Source organism: Amblyraja radiata, chromosome 35 (assembly GCF_010909765.2).
Source record: "Amblyraja radiata isolate CabotCenter1 chromosome 35, sAmbRad1.1.pri, whole genome shotgun sequence".
In the NCBI taxonomy this organism is placed as follows: Eukaryota; Metazoa; Chordata; class Chondrichthyes; order Rajiformes; family Rajidae; genus Amblyraja; species Amblyraja radiata.
In genome coordinates this window covers 6,251,079-6,269,173 of record NC_045990.1, presented here as the reverse complement: position 1 = coordinate 6,269,173, position 18,095 = coordinate 6,251,079, and the positions used below count along the sequence as shown (strand labels likewise).

General features: G+C 43.4%; 1 protein-coding gene across 1 annotated transcript in view; it reads left to right on the top strand.

The window, feature by feature from the left end:
• LOC116991848 (complement C3-like) overlaps positions 1 to 18,095 on the top strand; it is a 109,629-nt gene that overhangs the window by 27,103 nt on the left and 64,431 nt on the right. Inside the window, exons 10-15 of the mRNA XM_033050825.1 lie at positions 3,521 to 3,636; positions 3,750 to 3,896; positions 5,740 to 5,952; positions 8,593 to 8,796; positions 12,789 to 12,953; positions 14,449 to 14,578. Coding sequence (XP_032906716.1) covers positions 3,521 to 3,636; positions 3,750 to 3,896; positions 5,740 to 5,952; positions 8,593 to 8,796; positions 12,789 to 12,953; positions 14,449 to 14,578 — 975 coding nt within the window. The remainder of the gene's footprint in view (positions 1 to 3,520; positions 3,637 to 3,749; positions 3,897 to 5,739; positions 5,953 to 8,592; positions 8,797 to 12,788; positions 12,954 to 14,448; positions 14,579 to 18,095) is intronic.

The following is an 18,095-nucleotide window of genomic DNA, read 5'->3' as shown; positions in this document are numbered from 1 at the left end:
AGCTGGAGAAACTCAGCGGGTGCAGCAGCATCTATGGAGCGAAGGAAATAGGCAACGTTTCGGGCCAAAACCCTTCTTCAGACGAAGAAGGGTTTCTGAAGAAGGGTTTCGGCCCGAAACATTGCCTATTTCCTTCGCTCCATAGATGCTGCTGCACCCGCTGAGTTTCTCCAGCTTTTTTGTGTACCTTCGATTTTCCAGCATCTGCAGTTCCTTCTTAAACACATTCTCCACTGCCTTGAAGTACAAGTAGTACAGACTCATCGATATGAGACCGCCTGAAAATGCCCCACTGATTTGCAAAAACACCTTTCTCACAGTTAATGAAGGAGAAGAATCCATTGTTTTGTGGAAATCTGTATTGTGGGAGATACAGTCTATCTTTTTGTGGATCATACCGCCTGCCATGTATGATGAGAACAGAAGCTAGTTCTCTGTAAGGGTGCATGAAACCAAGCACAGACTGCACTTCTTTTGACAAATTGAAGCATATAAATTGGAACATATTCTTTTTTTCACATATGTATTTAGCAAAATCCTTCTCACTGACCTAAACAAAGAGACTGGTAGATGGTATAGAAACAAGGAACTGCAGATGCTGGATAATACGAACAAGGACACAAAGTGCTGGAGTAACCCGCAACAGTTCAGGCAGCATCTCTGGAGAAAGGGTCTTGACCCGAAACGTCACCTATTGATCTTTCCCAGAAATGCTACCTGACCGGCAGGGTTACTCCAGTACCTAGTATCTTTTTGGTTGTCAGATGTCCCGTTTTTCATGGATCGTTGTTTGAAAGGCAATTTCCAAATTAGTTACCCACCCTTTGTTCTAGGATACAAGTATGTAATTGAATCACTTTCTTGGTTGGGAATTTTTCTTAAGTTTAGTTTTGGTTTTTTCCCTTTAAACACAGTGGACACATTTCCTTTGGTCCACTGGGTCCATGTCGACCACTGATCACCCATTCACAATAGTTCCATCCCACCTTCCCGTCTCCCTGCACGCATTAGGGGAAATGTATGGAGGCCAATTAACCTACAAACTAGCACGTCTTTGGAATATGGGTGGTAAATTGTGTTGGTGTGTGCCTTGGTTCTTTTCTTGTTGTATGACTGCAGAAACCAAATTTCGTTTGAACTTCATGTGAGGTTCAAATGACAAATAAACGGTATTGTAATTGTATTGTATTGTATTGTTTTTGTAACTGGAGCACCCAGAAGAAAACCCATGCAGTCACTGGGAAAGTGTGCAAACTCCGTACAGGTCAGATTGAACCCGGTTCTCCAGTGCTGTGAGGCAGTAGCTCTACCAGCTAGCTGCCCAACTGTGCCAACCCAATAAATAATGTAAATACCAAAAAAAAAAATGCTGGATGAACTCTGCTGGCCAAGAAGCCTTTTCCTGTGGAGGCAAAGGGATGATCACTGCCTGAGATCGAGATGTGTCAGGTTTTGTTATTAGTCATAGGTTCATAGAGTCTTACAGCGGGGAAACAGGCCTTCAGCCCAACTTGCCCACACTGGCCAACAAGTCCCGTCTACACTCCACCTACATTTGGCCCGTATCCCTCTAAACCTGTCCTATCCATGTACCGTATGTGTTCAATTGTGTCTTAATCAAAGCGATAGTCCCTGCCTCAACTACCTCCTCTGGCAGCTCATTCCATACACCCACCACCCTTTGTGCGAAAAAGTTACCCCTCAGATTCCTATTAAATTTTCCCTTCTCACCTTAAACCTATGGCCTCTGTTTCTCGATTCCCCTACACTGGGCAGGAGATTCGGTGCATCTACCCGATCTATTCCTCTCATGATTTTATTGATCTGGATGTAGAACTGCAGGTTTTTGACTTACAACTGCAAAGCATCCGAGATGCTATATATACAGAGAATTATTGCAATGGCTCAGTGTGTCAGGTAGCATCTGTGAAATGTGAAAGATTTCAGAATTATATATTTTAATCTAATTGATCAACTGATATTTTTTTTGACCTATTTTTGAACAGTTGGCACAGACTGAACACCATGACGGTTTCCCATGGTAAATATGCCTTCCTTTAATGGAAAAATGGGCCCCATTCCTTTCTGTGAGGGTCGGTATCCCACTGGAATTATGGAGCACATTTTAATTCTTCCACTATGGGAAGTAAAATGTTCCCAAGAGCTCACTATTATTTATGATGCTCCCGACTGAATCTAGTCATTACTGTGTAGCTGCTTATGCAGATGCCACAGTTGTGCAGTGGTAGAGCTGCTGCCTTACAGCACCAGAGACTGGGGTTCGACCCTGACTGTGGCTGCTGTCTGTACGGAGTTTGTACCTTCTCCCTGAGACCTGTGTGGGTTTTCTCCGGCATCTCCGGTTTCCTCCCATACTCCAGAGACGTACAGGTTTGTAGTTTAATTGACTTGGTAATGAATAAGATCTTCCCAAATGTCTCCCCTATTTGTGATAAATGTCTCCTTCAGGAAGCAACCATAACCCACTCCTTTGCCTCCTGTATAAAGTTACACAATTTCTGGAGGGGAATTTTCGATATTTTTTCTAAAATACTTTAAATAAAATTGGACCCCGACATAGAATTGATCACACTAGGTATGTCAGAAGTCTGTTCTGAGCTAACATTATTTCAAAGACGTTTCCTTAACTATGGTCTGATAACGGCGAGAAAACTAATACTGAAATTTTGGAGACACACATCAGTCCCTTCAGTGAAGATGTGGATTACAAACATGTCCGAGACACTACATTTGGAAAATATTAGGCTTGTCGTGGCAGAAAAATCAGATCAATTTTTCAAGACATGGACACCCTTCACCGAATTCTTACAATGATAGAATGGCGCAACACAAATCTAAATTTAATCCGATTCTGGGTCGGGTGAGGTGGGCGGGGGGGGGAAGACGAGGGGGACGAGGGGCAAGTATATCTCCACTTTCCTTTGTTCTTTTTTTTTCTCTTTAATCTTGATTCACTTTTTGGCCACACTACTTTGGTAGTCTAGGGGTCTTTTCTAAGTGCTTTTTCGAGCTATTTTTTCACCTTTCACTTTTTCCCTCTCTTGTTCTTTTTGCTCATTTTCAGGTTATAAGGTTAAAAATGAAGCTGTACAATAATTGTATAATTTTAGATGTCGAATGTTTTATCCTTGTACAATTCCTTTTCATAACAATAATTAAAAAATTAAAAAATTAAAAATAATTAAAGACTTGGTAAAATTGTAATTTGTCCCGAGTGTGTGCAGGATAGTGTTAGTGTGCCATAGTCAGCCATGATCATATTGAATGGTGGTGCTGGCTCGAAGGGCCGAATGGTATACTCATGCATCTATTGTCTTTTGGGATCCCAGGTCGGCGTGGACTCGCTGGGCCAAAGGGCCTTCCATGCTGTATCTCTAATTAAACTAAACTAAACCATATCAAGAAAGCAGTGATGCCAATATTGCAATTTTAGTAAACCCAGAGCAGAAATCTAATGTATTTTTTCTTATACCTGTTTGTATTTCCTTATCCATTACAGGCATTGACATGGTAGTAGCAGAAAAAACTGGCATAAAAATAGTTGTCAGAAAATATATAATCTCGTTCTCCAAAACCTCCAAGTATTACAAACCTGGGTTGCCCTTGAACATGATGGTACAGTTATTTCCATTCTTTTCATCTTTCCCTCATTCTCTTCCATAACCTCACAGTGCATCTTTGCTAAATCTGAAGGAGGGCATTCATTCCCTTGTTCTTTGTCATCCAAGGTCTATGTAACAACTCCCGATGGTTCCCCTGCCAGTGGAGTTCCTGTGAAGGTCGACAGTATGAACGCCTGGGCAATGACCCGTGTTGATGGAATTGCCATCTTCGCAGTGAATACTGCAGTCGATTCACGAGAGCTGCTTTTAAAAGTAAGAAACACGGCATTCAATGTAGACTCAGAGAATGACATAACTAACTGGAGGATGCTGAAGATGGACACAAAAATGCTGGAGTAACTCAGTGGGACAGGCAGCATCTCTGGAGAGGAGAAATGGGTGAGACAAATTTCCCAATGTGCATGTATGGAGCAGAGGACTTGCAGCCTTTAAGATTCAAGGGCTTCTTACACTGTCGCCCCCAACACCACGTGGTCAGGCTACCCTGGGTCCTACACCTCACTCTTCCTATGGAGGACCTCAGTAATGGCACCACTGGGTCAGTAATGGCATCACTTACTGCCACCCCCCCCCCCCCCTCCCCACCCACCAAAGATAGACACAAAATGCTGCAGTAATTCAGCGGGACAGGCAGCATCTCTGGGAGAGAAGGAATGGGTGACGTTTCTGGTCGAGACTCTTATTCAGAACCTTCTTCACAGACTTGTGTTCATCTTCGGTGTGAACCAGCATCTGCATTTCCTTCCGACACATCCGGAGGATGCTATCCTGTAGGAGCGAATGATGAATCTTTCCTATTAATCCCACTCCTTCCTCATTGTGCCTTATAAATTATTTTCCTTCAAGTATTTATTGAATTCACTTTGTTTAATCACTATTGAGTGAGAGAGGAGGCGGGTAGGAATAGGAATACTTTATTGCCACATGTGACTAGGCACAGGGAGATTCTTTGCTTGCATACCCAATGTATACAAATAATGGCCACATACGGCGCTGACAAAGTTACAAAGAACGCCGGCTCCTCCCTTTGTCCCCCTCCTCGCACAGAGGTTCCCCCACGCCAGTCCCCATTGTCCTTTGTCACCCTCCCCCCCCCCCACCCAGTGACCATTGTTATTCCCAAACCCCCCCCCCCCCCTCACAGTGATCCCCCCAAGCCGGGTCCTCCATTGTTCTTCCCCTTCCCCCCCCACGGTGGCCCTCCACGCTCTCATCGACCGTGATCAGCGGGTGGTCCCACGCGGCATCGCCGCTGCGGCCAGGCTTCACCACCGCCCAGGCCCCACTTCACACCTCCGTGGCGCCGACCCGCGCCCCAGCAATGGACTCCGTAGGCCGACCCGCGCGGCCCTGGCTGAGCCCCAACCCGGGCTTCTACGCAGCGATCCGGGAGGCATCGAGACCGCGGCACCTCAATAAAGGCCTCTAGCGTTGAGGCCCGTCGAGAAGCCTTCTGGCTACGTGGCTCGTCGGAAAGGTGTGAGGGATAGTGTAAGGGTGGTGGTTAGAACTAGCATAGTTGGAGTGTTGGGTGATAGAGGGCAGCAGGTCCCAGTAGTGCCGTGAGAGAGGTCCCCTGTTGGAAGGGGGACCCAGCGGATTCTGACCACGTCGACCACGACAGTAGAGAAGCTCTTGAATCTTGAAGGCTGCAAGTCCTCTGCTCCCCATTGCCTAATGATCATACATGCGATTTGGGAAATTTAACCCAGCTTTGTCTTTGAGTGGAATATCTACTGTAATCCATGGTTTAAATGTCATGTGCACTGCAAGTTTTTGTTTGAAGTTGGCAGAAGATTCTTTAGTCAGAGAGTGGTCAATCTGTGGAATTCTTTGCCACAAAAGGCTGTGGACCCCAAGCCAATGGATATTTTATAAAGCAGAGGTAGATAGATTCTTGATTGGTACGGGTGTCAGGGGTTATGGGGATAAGGCAGGAGAATGGGGTTAGGAGGGCGGGATAGATCAGCCATGATTGAATGGCGGAGTAGACTTGATGGGCCGAATGGCCTAATTCTGCTCCTATCACCTTATGACCAAGGACAAGTGCTCAACAGTCAGGATTAAATGTTCCCTATTGTCTTTCTGCTTACAGGTTTCAACAGATTCTCCCAATGTTCCCCCTGATCAACAGGCATCTGCAATGATGGTTGCAAAGCCTTACATGACACTACGTGGTTCACGGAACTACCTGAATATTGACTTTCAATACAGAGAACTACGTTTATGGGACAATGTATTGGTTCGCCTGCACTTTGTAAATGACAACAAAGGTGTCCAGGACCAAATAAGATACGTGACCTACATGGTATGGTTTTCTCCACACCTCTCTTGTCTTATTTTACTGACTCATTCTGAATTTAACAACCTCAACAATAACAAGCATTTAGCTCTTTTGTCATCATAAACATCCTCAGGCATTGTTACAAAAGAACTGACAGGGAATCAAGGAGGTACAGTATTTCAGGGGAAAAAATGTTTGACAAGCTACATTTTCTGGAAGGAGGAAAGAGAGGCAGAGAGCTTGGAGGACATGTCATTCTTTGATGGCACTGGGCCTCTACTCGCTGGAGTGTACAAGGATGAAGGGAGACCTCAATGAAACTTACTGAATAGTGAAAGGCCTGGATAGAGTGGACGTCGAGAGGATGTTTCCATTAGTGGGAGAGTCTAGGAACAGAGGTGATAGCCTCAGAATTAAAGGACGTTCCTTTAGGGAGATGAGGAGGAATTTCTTTAGTCAGAGGGTGGTGAAGCTGTGGAATTCATTGCCACAGAAGACTGTGGAGGCTATCAATGGATATTTTTAAGGTAGAGATAGATATATTCTTGATCAGTACGGGTGTCAGGGGTTATGGGGAGAAGGCAGGAGAATGGGTTTGAGAGGGAAAGATAGATCAGCTTTAATTGAATGGTGGAGTAGACTTGATAGGCAGAATGGCCTAATTCTGCTCCTATCACATAAACTTATGAACTCATAAGGTGGGATATTTAATGGGATGTGGGACAAATGGAACTATCAGAACATTAAGAACAGAACCAAATACCTTCAATTAAAATACCTGTCATGTCGTTTGTCAATTGTTTGCCAAAGCAAGGTGAAAAAAAAAATCATACTAAGATATTCTGATATGGATTTCCACCTCACCATAACCTTAACTTTTCTATCATAGGAAATTATACTTTTGCTTTTAAATTCCAATCCAAGTTAAAGATTTTTTCATGAAGTCAGACTGTTATTAGTCACGGGTTATACGATATGATTTGATACGATAGAACTTTATTTATCCCAGGAGGGAAATTGATCTGCCGACAGTCTTAAAAAACACAAAATACATGAAACATGAAATTAAAGTGACGAGTGTCTCAGTCTCAGTCTACACCCCGACAGAAGGGGGAGGAGTCGTACAGTTTGATAGCCACAGGGAAGAAGGATCTCCTAGAAACATAGAAACATAGAAAACAGGTGCAGGAGTAGACCATTCGGCCCTTCGAGCCTGCACCGCCATTCAATATGATCATGGCTGAACATCCAACTCAGTATCCTGTACCTGCCTTCTCTCCATACCCCCTGACACCTTTAGCCACAAGGGCCACATCTAACTCCCTCTTAAATATAGCCAATGAACTGGCCTCAACTACCTTCTGTGGCAGAGAATTCCAGAGATTCACCACTCTCTGTGTGAAAAATGTTTTCCTCATCTCGGTCCTAAAAGATTTCCCCCTTATCCTTAAACTGTGACCCCTTGTTCTGGACTTCCCCAACATCGGGACCAATCTTCCTGCATCTAGCCTGTCCAACCCCTTAAGAATTTTGTAAGTTTCTATAAGATCCCTCCTCAATCTTCTAAATTCTAGCGAGTACAAGCCGAGTCTAGCCGATCTCCTGTGGCGTTCTGTCCTGCATCTTGGTGGATGGAGAAGGCAAGAGAATGGGGTTGAGAAGGAACGTTAGATCAGCCATGATTGAATGGCTGAGTAGACTTGATGGGCCGAATGGCCTAATTCTGCTCCTATCACTTACGAACGTATATGAGCTTAGGGCACAAGTACATTCATCAATGGTTAGTGCTTCAATTCAGGCACAAACAAGACCTGATTTATGGGGTTGCAGTGGGGTGAGAACATCAGAGCAGTGCAGGGAATTGCAAGCACTGGAACAACTAATCTTTATTATTAGATTGAACAGCAAATTCCCCTATACAGTACCTAAACCACCGCGGGTTTGATCCTTGTATCTGCCTGGCCAAGCCCTTCAGCCTCATGCAAGCAGAAACACTCCAAAAGGTCACGCAGTCCCAAGCACACTTCCAGAAGAGCGACTCCGATCAAAGATGGAGACACCTTTCATAGGTCCACGAACCTTGAGGGGCCGAACTACATAGGGGTGGTCTCTTTACAATCCAATCAAACATATTAATTACATCAGTACATTATTGACACTTCCCCAAACCAATTACAGTGTCTCCTATACATTGTTTCTAGGACAAGCTTCTGGAAGGAAGCTAACTTAACTGTATAATGCAACATTTACCCTGGAACTCAAACAAACCTGCCAGGGCTTAACATTTTGGCCAATCAATAAACTGCAGGGTAACTATTTCACAACATTATTTACATTATTTACAATGCTTTTGCAGTAATCCAATCAACTTCATACATTTTACACTTCTTTTGAGGTCCTCTGCAAAAATCTCATCCTCTCAAGCTCTGTCAGGTTGGGTGGGCAGCGTTGATGCACAGGTGTGTGAGTAAGTTAAACTTTGGTAGTAATTAGGCATGTGTGTTATTCTCATAGCATGTAAATCAAGCAGCCCAAAACACAACATGCCTCTATTCCTTTTCTGTGCCTTCATCCGAAGCAAATTTGCCATCCATGTCTTCACAGTCATTTGTTCTAGAAATGTCTACGTTTCTTAATTAATTTATTTCTACTTTCTTTCGCTAGTTCATTAACAAAGGGAAGATTGTGAAAGTTGGAAGACAGCTGAGAATGAAAAATCAAAACGTGGTGGCTATGCAATTTCCAATCAACTCAAATTTATTCCCATCATTCAGACTGTTAGTTTATTACTACGTTGTCATTGGGAGACATGTGGAACTTGTTGCTGATTCTGTGTGGATTGATGTGGAGGACACATGCATCGGAACAGTAAGTGTACTTATCTTCTCTGGAATTAAGCCTGTGACAGGGAGGGTTGTAGATGGTTAATATATTGACATTCTAAGCTCAGAGTCTCAGGAACATAATGGAGAATAATGCGGCACTGTGGCACAGGGGTAAAATTGCTACCATATGGACCTGTCCCATTTAGGTGATTTTTTTTAGTCGACTACAGGCGACTAGGCTGTCGCCACATGGTCGCATGGTGTCGCTTGTATGGTCGTGAGAAGTCTCCTCAGGATTTTCAACATGTTGAAAGATTTTCAGAGACTGTGGGATTGGTCTCCATTTGTCGTTTTTTTGGAATCATATGGTGCAACACAATTGTAAAAACTAACTGTTTCAGGACTGGACGAGGGATGGTCTAGATTATAAACAATGATCTCCTTACTTCTTTTCTTTATGTCTTATTCTCTTTTTCCTATTTACTTTTCTTCAACTTTCTTCACTCATTCTTCTTTTTTCTCCTGCTTCACACACTATATATCTCACGTTTTTCTATCCTTTACTATCTAATTTCTTTTTCTTATTCTTCTTTTTCTTTATTATAACAAAAAAAAAAAGAAGCTGTACATAAAATGTATTATGAAAATATATATTAGGCACTTTGGTGCCATATGATTGTACTTACTTCTAATGAAATAAAATATTTTTTAAAAAGACAGTGGGATTGATGCCAAGCGTAGCTTGACTTCTCCTGACGTAGGTGCTGTCGTAGTTGTTGCCAGGTTAACGTAGGTTGTCACTGATGCTGACTTTGTTTATTTTTGTTGTTAAAGTAATGATTCTATTTCCAAAAAAATTTCGAAGGTTTTTCAGCGACCTGCTATGACTATGACAGTCGCCGGCAGTCACCCAAAAATAGCCTAAGTGGGACAGGCCCATTACAGCACCAGAAACCCAGGTTCAATCCTGACTCTAGGTGCTGTCTGTAGGGAGTTTGTTCATTCTCAGCGTGGGATTTCTGCGGGTGCTCCGATCTCCACCCACACTACAAAAATGTGCAGGTTTATCGGTTAATTGGCTTCGGTAAAATTGTAAATTGTTCCTAGGATGTAAAATGGTGCTAGTGTCGCTGGTCGACGCAGACTTGGTGGACCGAATTGGCTGTTTCCACACTGTGTAGTGTGGGGTTGAGATCGTGTAAATTTTGGAATGGAAAACTTTGTCACAAGAGACTGTGCAAACCACGTGTACCTCAAGCTGCCACATTGACTTTTTCTGCGCCAACACTGCCTATATAATAACTAAAGGTACACACAAATGCTGGAGAAACTCAGTGGGTGCAGCATCATCTATGGAGCGAAGGAAATAGGCGACGTTTCGGCCCGAAACGTCGCCTATTTCCTTCGCTCCATAGATGCTGCTGCACCCGCTGAGTTTCTCCAGCATTTTTGTGTACCTTCGACCTTCCAGCATCTGCAGTTCCTTCTTGAACACTAATAACTAAAGGTCTTTTGTTTTTCACTATCTATGTAATCTTGCAGGTCAGTCATTCAACGATGCAATGATACTTTATGCTATTGGCACATGTACAATGAAATGCTTCATTTTGCAAACAACCTGGCAAAATAATTTGGCAGGCCTCACCTAGCCAGTATACCCAGAGAGTTGTGAATCTGTGGAATTCCCTGCCACATGAGGCAGTGGAGGCCAATTCGCTGGATGTTTTCCAGAGTTACATATAGCTCTTAGGGCTAACGGAATCAAGGGATATGGGGAGAAGCAGGCACGGGGTACTAATTTTGGATGATCAGCAATTATCAAATTGAATGGCAGTGTTGGCTCGAAGGGCCGAATGGCCTACTCCTGCACCTATTTCCTATGTTTCTACTCAAGTGTCGCCATGCTTTGGTGCCGACAAAGCTACAGAAGTTCACCAAACAGTCATATCTACTATCTGCCACAGTACGTGAAATCAACACCCCCTCCCCCAACCTCCCCCCACCCCCCCAAGTCCCAGTTTCAGTTCCGTTTAGTCTATTGCCATGTGTACTGAGGTACAGTGAAAAGCTTTCCGTTCTCCTTCATTTCAGGCACCCAGACTGGGTGACGTTTCGGGTCGAGACCCTTCTTAGCAGTCTGAAGGTCTCGACCCGAAACATCATCTATTCCTTTCCTCCAGAGATGCTGCCTGACCTGAGCTTTTTGTGCCTGTGAGATTTTTCATTCTGTTGTGGACTTTTCCAATTGCATGCAATGAAGAGAAAATGGATCAGCACATCCCCCATCTGCTCTCTTCCCAACCCATATTGGAAAAAATAGCGTCCATAGATACAAATCAAAGCAATGATCTGAAATTAGTATTCTTGCTCAGCCTGATTAAATTCTGCCCTTTTCTGTGAGCTCCTAGGGAATTTGAGAATTGTCATAGTCAGAGTGATACAGTGTGGGAACAGGCCCTTCGACCCTACTTGCCCACACTGGCCAACATGTCCCAGCTACACTAGTCCCACCTGCCCGCGTTTGGTCCACATCCCTCCAAGCCTGTCCTATCCATGTAATGGATAAAATCCATGTCAATTGTTGGTGGCATTGTGAGATACTTGCAGAATGGGCATTCACCCTATTGTTGTATGGCATCAATGATATGATTAATGGGACAGATCTGAGAGAAAACACTGTTCAACCAAAAAGCTTTCTCCACTGAAGTTCAGGAAAGTCACTGACACTCAGAAATTAAGCTTTTTGCAAGATGGTCTTGCAACAAAGTACTCTGAATTCAATACTCTCAGTTACGTGACACAGTGTGAAAATAGGCCCTCTGGGTCAATGCTGATCACTGATCAACTGTACACCTAGATCTATCCTCTACACACTTGGGGGACAAATTACAGAAGCCAATTAACCTACAAATCTGTACATCTTCGGAATTTGAGACGAAACCCACACGATCACAGGGAGATTATATAATTCCATACAGACAGCATTCAAGACAGGATCATACCCAGGTCTCTGGTGCTGTAAGACCAGCAATTCCAGTACTGCTCCACTGCTCTGTCACTTGTTAATATCAGAATTATTGTTCATAAAACAATCCGCCCTGAAAAAATGTTATTGGCATTAACGCTGACTGATTCTGTACGAATATTTCAAAATATAAAGTGTTGAACCTGTGGAATTCATTGCCATAGAAGGCTGTCGAGGCCAATGGATATTTTTAATGTGGAGATTGATAAATTCTCACAGTAATTCGTAAGGGTGTTAAGGGTTTTGGGGAGAAGGCAGGAGAATGGGGCTGAGAGGGAGAATAGATCAGCCATGATTGAACGTCAGAGTAGATGAGTATAGGAGCAGGGAGGTTCTACTGCAGTTGTACAGGGTCTTGGTGAGACCACACCTGGAGTATTGCGTACAGTTTTGGTCTCCAAATCTGAGGAAGGACATTATTGCCATAGAGGGAGTGCAGAGAAGGTTCACCAGACTGATTCCTGGGATGTCAGGACTGTCTTATGAAGAAAGACTGGATAGACTTGGTTTATACTCTCTAGAATTTAGGAGATTGAGAGGGGATCTTATAGAAACTTACAAAATTCTTAAGGGGTTGGACAGGCTAGATGCAGGAAGATTGCTCCCGATGTTGGGGAAGTCCAGGACAAGGGGTCACAGCTTAAGGATAAGGGGGAAATCCTTTAAAACCGAGATGAGAAGAACTTTTTTCACACCGAGAGTGGTGAATCTCTGGAACTCTCTGCCACAGAGGGTAGTCGAGGCCAGTTCATAGGCTATATTTAAGAGGGAGTTAGATGTGGCCCTTGTGGCTAGGGGGATCAGAGAGTATGGAGAGAAGGCAGGTACGGGATACTGAGTTGGATGATCAGCCATGATCATATTGAATGGCGGTGCAGGCTCGAAGGGCCGAATGGCCTACTCCTGCACCTAATTTCTATGTTTCTATGATGGGCCGAATGGCTTAATTCTGCTCCTACCACTCATGAATTTTAAAAAAATGTTTAAATACTTAACACATTTCTTCCCAGTTGAAGCTTTCTGCTGCAAACCCAAACAACTTGAGGAGAACATTTTATCCCGGACAAGCGTTAACATTGAAACTGACAGGAGATCCTGGAGCAAAGGTTGTAATCGTTGCTGTGGATAAAGCAGTATTTGCACTGAGTAAGAAAAATAAAATAACACAAAGTAAGGTAAGAAATGGGCAATTTGTTGACATATACAGGGACTGGAGGGATATGGTTTACATGCAGGCAGATAAGAGTTGGTCTTGGCATCATGTTTGGCACAAACACTGTGGGCCGAAAGACAGGACTTGTGCTGAACTGATAGACAACTAATATTGCAGCGTGTTTGGAAATAGCTTTTTAAGAAATTGTGTTTCAGAAAAACGATCAATTTTTTCGAAAATATTTACCACAGACCTCTGACAGTTATAGCAGGAAAATGCTTAGTTATTGGTATGACAGCTTCCAAATATATATATTTAAAGAATCCAGTTTACAATTAATTGATTTAATTACTAAATATACAGACAGAATGAAGACATTTTCTGGACATATAGAGGTGAACCTTTTGGTGCTCTGGTGTCTGTGTTCATTCAAACATTCTGAACATTAGGGTGGCATGGTGGCACTGCAGTAGAGTTGCTGCCTAATGCCCCTGTCCCACTTAGGAAACCTGAACGGAAACCTCTGGAGACTTTGCGCCCCACCCAAGGTTTCCGTTCAGTTCCCAGAGGATTTTGTCAGTCTCCCTACCTGCTTCCACTACCTGCAACCTCCGGCAACCACCTGCAACCTCCAGGAACCGCATGGAAACCTTGGGTGGGGCGCAAAGTCTCCAGAGGTTTCCATTCAGGTTTCCTAAGTGGGACAGGGGCATTACAGTGCCAGAGACCCGGGTTCGATCCTGGTAATGGGTGCTTGTCTATACGGTTTATACTTTCTACCCGTGACCTGTGTGGGTTTTCTCCAAGAACGTTGGTTTTCTCTCACACTCCAAAGAAGTACAGGTGTGTTGTGTTGGTACAAATGTACACCAGTGTAGGATAGTGTTATGTGCGGGGATTGCTGGTCAGTGTGGATTCGGCAGGTCGAATGGCCTGTTTCCGCTCTGTATATCTAAACTAAACTAAACTAAAAGATATGGGGATTGTGAAGGAGGAAATCAGCCATAATCTTGAGAAAAGTCAGAACATGCTTGAAGGCCTATGGTCTACTTCTGCACCTTTCCTATGTTCTTCTATCTTTGACGTGATAATCTAATAGATTTTATGGTCCCCTTTCATAATGATAACTTTTTTAGTCCAACTTAATTTAATTCAACCGTTTTAAATTTTGTAGGCTTTTGGTAATGTTTGTACTCTTGGGTGTACTTTCTTAGCACAAGCTAGGTCATTAACTTGCTGGGTCAATAACATGTCGGTTTAGTTTAGTTTAGTTTCGTTCAGAGATACAGCGCGGAAACAGGTTCAGTTCTCGCCGACCAGTGATCCCTGCACCTTAACACTATCGCACCATAAAGGTCTCTTATCAACGCTGTTTTGGGTGCATTGCCACCTTGAAAGGAAGTGCTTTTGACTGTGGTATTTCCGCATAACTCGTAACTTGCTAACTGATTTTAGAGTAATTCAGCATCACACTTTCAGCCTGGTTAACATGCATTATGTGTTTGTGTTCTATACAGATCTGGAGTGTGGTGGAGAAAAATGATATTGGCTGCACACCTGGAAGTGGCAGTGATGTCTTTGGTGTTTTCTCAGATGCTGGATTAGCCTTCGTAACAAGCACTGACCTCAAGACTGAAAGAAGAACAGGTACTGGTTTATGGATGAAATTTGTTTTGAATTAACATTTTCTAAAGTGAACGGTATTCTCGTACCATTTAAAATTTTTTATTGTGGCTAATTGGTAACTCATATTTCACTGTACCTTAATTGGTAGATGTGACAATAAACCTTGTTTAAAGATCGTGGGTCGATCATGTATCCAGGACAGCTTTAGAGGTATATGGGCCAAACACAGGCAGGTGGGACGAGTGTAGATGGGACATGTGGCAAATTTGGGCCAAAGGGCCTGTTTCCACTATGTGTGACTCTATGACTATCTATCAGAAGACCCAGATTGCTCCCGATGTTGGGGAAGTCCAGGACAAGGGGTCACAGCTTAAGGATAAGGGGGACATCCTTTAAAACCGAGATGAGAAGAACTTTTTTCACACAGAGAGTGGTGAATCTCTGGAACTCTCTGCCACAGAGGGTAGTCGAGGCCAGTTCATTGGCTATATTTAAGAGGGAGTTAGATGTGGCCCTGGTGGCTAAGGGGATCAGAGGGTATGGAGAGAAGGCAGGTACGGGATACTGAGTTGGATGATCAGCCATGATCATATTGAATGGCGGTGCAGGCTCGAAGGGCCGAATGGCCTACTCCTGCACCTAATTTCTATGTTTCTATGTTTCTATGTTTCTATGTACTGTTTGAATGCAATGCTCTGTAATTATCATGTATGGAATCTCCCAAAGATCGTTTTTTTTGGCCCCATTTCTGATCTATCAGCTGCTGCTTGCTCAGCAATGTGATCTGAAAATAAGCCTCCATATACTTTGATAATAGCCAGCTTTACCTCCCCATCATCTCTGATCCCTCTTCTGTTAGTAAACTGCCAAACTATTTGTCTGGAGCTGTTGATGTTCTGTGGACTATATGAAAACCGTGTAGATTTAATGCATGGCCTTGTGTTGAACAATTCAGTACTACTGGACACTCATGAAGCAACAGGGTTACAAATTAACATTCATACATTACTGTCTTAAAAATGTGTTGCAGAGCTAAAATGTAAACAACAAAATCAACGCAAGCGTCGTGTGGCAAGGCAGGCGGAGGGTATGTATTTTTGATTTAACAAATAATTCACTAATAAAAATCACATTTGCCAGGATTTTTTTATTAATGGCAACTTTTTAGTATAGTTTAGGCTTTTGGTACATTGGCTTTTGGCACAAAGGCTTTTTTTTAGCCACATTGGCCTTCGTCAGTCAGAGTATTAAGTACAGAAGTGGTTCTGTTGCAAACATTTTTTTTATGGCGGCTTTTTAATTTAGTTTCGGCTTTTGGCACATTGATTTTTTTGACACAAAGGCTTTGAGTACATTGGCCTTCATCAGTCAGAGTATTGAGGACAAACGTTGGGTGGTCATGTTGCATTTATGTAAAATGATGGAGAGAACACATTTAGAGTTTTATGTTCAGTTTTGGACACCATGTTATAGGAAAGATATTGTCAAGCTGGAAAGGGTCCAGAGAAGATTTAATACTTATCTGGACCCTAATCTGTATATATGTATATTTGTGAGTATGTAAGTATATATACACACTGAACTTTCTTTTCTAGTTTATTGTGTTATTAACATTTTTACTTGTGCTGCTGCAAGAAAGAATTTCATTGTTCTGTCTGGTATCTGAGAATCTATCTATCACTGTACTTATAAACTGTCAGGCAGCTACAGCTTGTTCAGAACGCTGTTGCTAGAGTTCTAACAAAGACCAAAAAATTTGAGCATATTACACCAATTCTTAAATCCTTACATTGGCTCCCTGTATGTCAGAGAATTGATTTTAAAATCCTGCTGCTCACCTATAAATCACTACATGGTTTAGGGCCAAAGTATATCACTGACATGCTTCCACTATATAAGCCTTCTAGACCGCTAAGATCTTCTGAAACCAATCTGCTAGTGATTCCCAGAGTACATACAAAACATGGGAAAGCAGGATTTAGTTACTATGCAACAAATAGCTGGAATAAACTTCCTGAAGATTTAAGACTTGCCTCAACTTTGACCACTTTTAAAACAAGACTGAAAACTTTTATGTTTACTTTAGCTTTCAGCTAAATCTTAACTACATTGCACTTTTAACTTTTGCACTTTTTATAATGCATTTTTAATTTTGTTTTTTCTTTTCTTTTAGTTCTTCTATTTTATTTCATTTTATTATTTCATTTATTGTATGACATGTTTTTATGTGAAGCACTTTGAGTCTGCCTCGTGTATGAAATGTGCTATATAAATAAAGTTGCCTTGCCTTGCCTTGCCTTATAAAACTCTGATCTTGGATGTGCGTGCGTGCGTGTGCTGCGTGAAAAAACGATGCCCTGAAGGTTGATTTTGGACATATTCCTGTAGAGATTTATGTGGTGATGTAAAAAATTGGCTGACCTGAACATTTTGAGCTTTATTTCTTGAGTTATGTATGAAAATGTTCATAAATCTTTGAAAATAAACGAGATGGAGACGTCACAATGGCTCTGCTTCACTGTATTCCACGCGCTGTGACTCCCGGCTCATCTTTCCAGAACATTCTCAACGGACATTTGTGAACCAGTCCGCTCACTTTTCAGACTGCGGCACACGCAGCGAGTGAAGAACGAAGAAATCGGGCCTTGTACTAGAGCTCTCTCTCTCTCACTCTCTCTCTTCTCTCTCTCTCTCCCTGTGCTCTCTCTCCTCACGGGCTCTGTCTCCCGCCTGGGCTCTGTCTCCCCCCAGGCTGCCCCCCCCGGGCTCGCTTTCATCCCCTCCCCGGCTCTCTCTCCTCTCCCCCCCACCAGGCTCTCTCTCCGCCCACCCCCCCCCCCCCCCCACCCCCCCCGAGCTCTCTCTCCGCCCCCCTTCTGGGCTCTCCCCCCCCCATGCATTCAGGGGACGGGACCTAACGGGTCCCCCTTGGTCTAGTATACCTATAAAAGTCTCATCTTGTATGTATGTATATGTGTGTGTGCATCTATGCGTGTGTGTGTGTGTATTTGTCTTTCTACCTTCGTCAAAACACCACGTACTAGCGCAGAACTTTTCACATATTATTAATTACGTTAACCCCGTCGATAAAATAAACTGCTTCACTTCACATTTCATGCTATATTTCACAAGTTATAGCGTTTTGAAAATAGCCAAAACAACGTTTTTAAACAGCAAACGTCCTTCAACCCACCGAGTGACGTCACAAATAGGAGTGGGCGGCCACCAGCTTCCAGTGACATCAGGGGGAGGGCTGCATTTAAATTAACGTTCCGCTTTTTCCAACCTGGGCTTCTACCCCGGCTGGGGTTCTCCGCAGCCATCAAGGAGATGGAGCAGCAACGGTGGAGGGGAAAGGAGAGGGAGCGAGAGGCGAAGGCGGGATTGGGGGAGGGGAGGAGGAGAGGGGAAAGATCCTGGGGAGGTGAGGAGTGAGGGTGGGTGGGATTGAGGGAGAGGAGGGGGTAGGGAGGGTAGTTGTCGCGTCTACACTCCATCTCTCATCCCTTCCCTCTGTACCCACCCTTCCCCTCTACCC